Source organism: Cynara cardunculus, unplaced genomic scaffold, assembly GCF_001531365.2.
Source record: "Cynara cardunculus var. scolymus isolate 2C unplaced genomic scaffold, CcrdV1 Un_Scaffold_5412, whole genome shotgun sequence".
In the NCBI taxonomy this organism is placed as follows: domain Eukaryota; kingdom Viridiplantae; phylum Streptophyta; class Magnoliopsida; order Asterales; family Asteraceae; genus Cynara; species Cynara cardunculus.
The window spans coordinates 26,517-29,074 of NW_020202395.1; the positions used below are offsets into that span (position 1 = coordinate 26,517).

At 32.8% G+C, this 2,558-nt stretch overlaps 1 protein-coding gene across 1 annotated transcript in view; it reads left to right on the plus strand.

Annotated features, from left to right (window-relative positions):
- The window catches only part of LOC112504384 (probable glutathione S-transferase), a 6,480-nt gene extending 5,440 nt beyond the window's left edge, over window positions 1-1,040 (plus strand). The window contains exon 2 of the mRNA XM_025108322.1: window positions 495-1,040. Within this exon, the coding sequence (XP_024964090.1) occupies window positions 495-836 (342 nt within the window). The 3' untranslated portion in view covers window positions 837-1,040. The remainder of the gene's footprint in view (window positions 1-494) is intronic.
- Window positions 1,041-2,558: the final 1,518 nt, after the last annotated feature.

The following is a 2,558-nucleotide window of genomic DNA, read 5'->3' on the forward strand; positions in this document are numbered from 1 at the left end:
AAATCCCATTCTAACAATATCATTTAAGTCTTAGGAATTAAAAGGTGCATATAACCATATATTATAAACATACATTTAGTTTGGCAGAATTGATTTTCCTTTATGAGCTAATTAATTTAGCAATATATGACAACATGCTGGCTAAGAGTTCGGTTACCCAATTGTTTATCCAGTAAGCGCTTACCGATTGGAATCAACACTATGATTTATTTTGATGAGTAAGATTTTAGTATATTAAAACATATCGAATGCAACAATTTAGTGGGTAAGCGCTTACTTGGGTAAGAGTCGTCATCCTCACTTACCGGGTAAGACTCTACATCATTTTCATCGCTCTTACCGGTAAGATTCTTGACCCTTCTCATGTTCATCCGATGAGGAAATTTATACTTACCAAGCAAGTGTTTAGTAAACGGCGCCTAACTCTTCTTTGGGCTGGAAATAATTTATTTGACATAGAACCAGAACTGATTTTCATCATATGTTATGTTCAGTGTATGCCTGCACTATTCAAGGTTTATAGCAGCAATGAAGGTGAGCAAGCCATGGCAGAAGCTTGTGAGCAACTTCAGATACTAGAAAATGAACTTTCTGTCAAAGGTAACAAGTTCTTCGGAGGTGACAACATTAACCTCGTTGATATCACCGCTGATTTCATAGCGTATTGGCTTGGAGTAATCGAAGAAGTAACTGAAATCAAATTGGTCACGAAAGATAAGTTTCCAAARTTAACCGAATGGGCTGATAACTTCGTAAACTGCCAAGTCRTTAAGGAAATATTACCTCCAAGGCAAAACCTTCTTGCGTCTTTTAGGAAAAGGTTTGGTAAGGCGTAACGGTTTCTTGTCGTGTTATTAGCCGTCTTTTGTGCTTATCGAAGTTCAAACCTTCGTGTCGTTCGTTTATCGATGTTGTAACGAGCAGCCGCTTGTGCTTGTTGTAGTAAGTAGTAACGTTGTTTGCAAAAAGCAACTTGTCTTTGTATGCTGATGTTGTTTTGTAATGTGTAGTAGTTTTTTTTTGTTGAGAATTTGGTGTGTTAATTTTGTGGTATGGAAGGATTCTCTTTGTTATTTTGTTCGGGTAAACGTGGGGTTTCCTGGTCGGCTTACGTGCACTAACAAATCCCCCGGCGACTATAAATGGTTTGGAGTCGTCACATCTGAACCCCCACGGAAAAAATAAGAATTCCAGTACATCCTCTGATTGTTAGTCCTTTTTGTATGTTATCACCCGAAGACTTCAAAAGATGCAATTAAGGTCAGCTTTGGCAACCAAAAACCGACCTCGCGGATAGGGATGTAATCGAGTCGAGTCAGGTAGTAAGTTATTCGAGCTCGGCTTCAAAAAGTAGTATCAGGCTCGAGCTTGAATATTTTTTCACTGTTTTAGCTTGAACGCGATGCTTGTTTTTGAGCTCGAATTCGAGACCAATTAACTCTTTTATTTACTCAAGCTCGATAATTTTTATATTTTCATTATATAATTTGTAAGCATATAAAAAAGTTTGGCTCAAAAAAGTGTGTTCGGATGGACTGGACCCGTAAAGCTTAACCGAGTTTTCGAACGAATCGAGTCGAACATTATTGTTATGGAACTCGAGCTAAAGTACAAAAATGATGTTCAAGCTTTAACAGACACACATCTAACGGAGTTAGAGGCAGCTATCTATTCTGTAGAAAAATTGAAACCATAGTAACTACTAACTAAGGCTCAACCCATAACTATCATATAACTACAGGGATGATTTTTGTAACTTACTCAAAGTAAATATGATCACATCTTATAGAAAGTTGTCATAATTTTCATAAATAAAATAAAGTTTTCAATTTGAGGACAATAAAAAAAAGTAGGAGAACAATGGAGAGGGTGGAAGAAGCTTCTTCACATGATGTATGGTACGCATGCACATACGTCATTTTTTGTTCATAATATATAATGCATTTGGTTGAACAATATCAAAAATTAATTTAAACAACATTTGACACACACACACATACATATATATATATATATATATATACATTAGAAGGGTACTCGCACAATACAACGAGATATAACTCGATTTTAGTGTTTCATTTTTTTGTCTTAATCGATATGGTTTTATGTGATTTTGAGAAATAGATRATGTTTTTATTTTTGAATAAAATATTAAATAGGAAGGTATCATAAAAAATAAAAAAATATATTGATATAGTACCAAACTAAGTACTTAAAATTTCTCCTTTTTTTATGTATTTTTTTTTAAATTTTTTTTAAATTTTCGGTTTAATAATATAATTTTTTATAAAGATAATAACTAAGTATTTTGTTAGAACTCAATGATTGTCCTAATTATATTTTAGTTCTTTTTTATATTTAAAATGAGATGTTTATCCTCTATTTGATTATGTTTACCTGAAGTTAGGTACACGAATTCAAACATGAAGCTTTAATAAATTGTACTTGCATACAGTTTATTTGTAATCTTGAATTTTAAGTAATATTCATCAATAAACAATACTTCATACATAAAAAATGATTTTTAAGAGTTTTTGTCAAATGCTTTATAATATAGT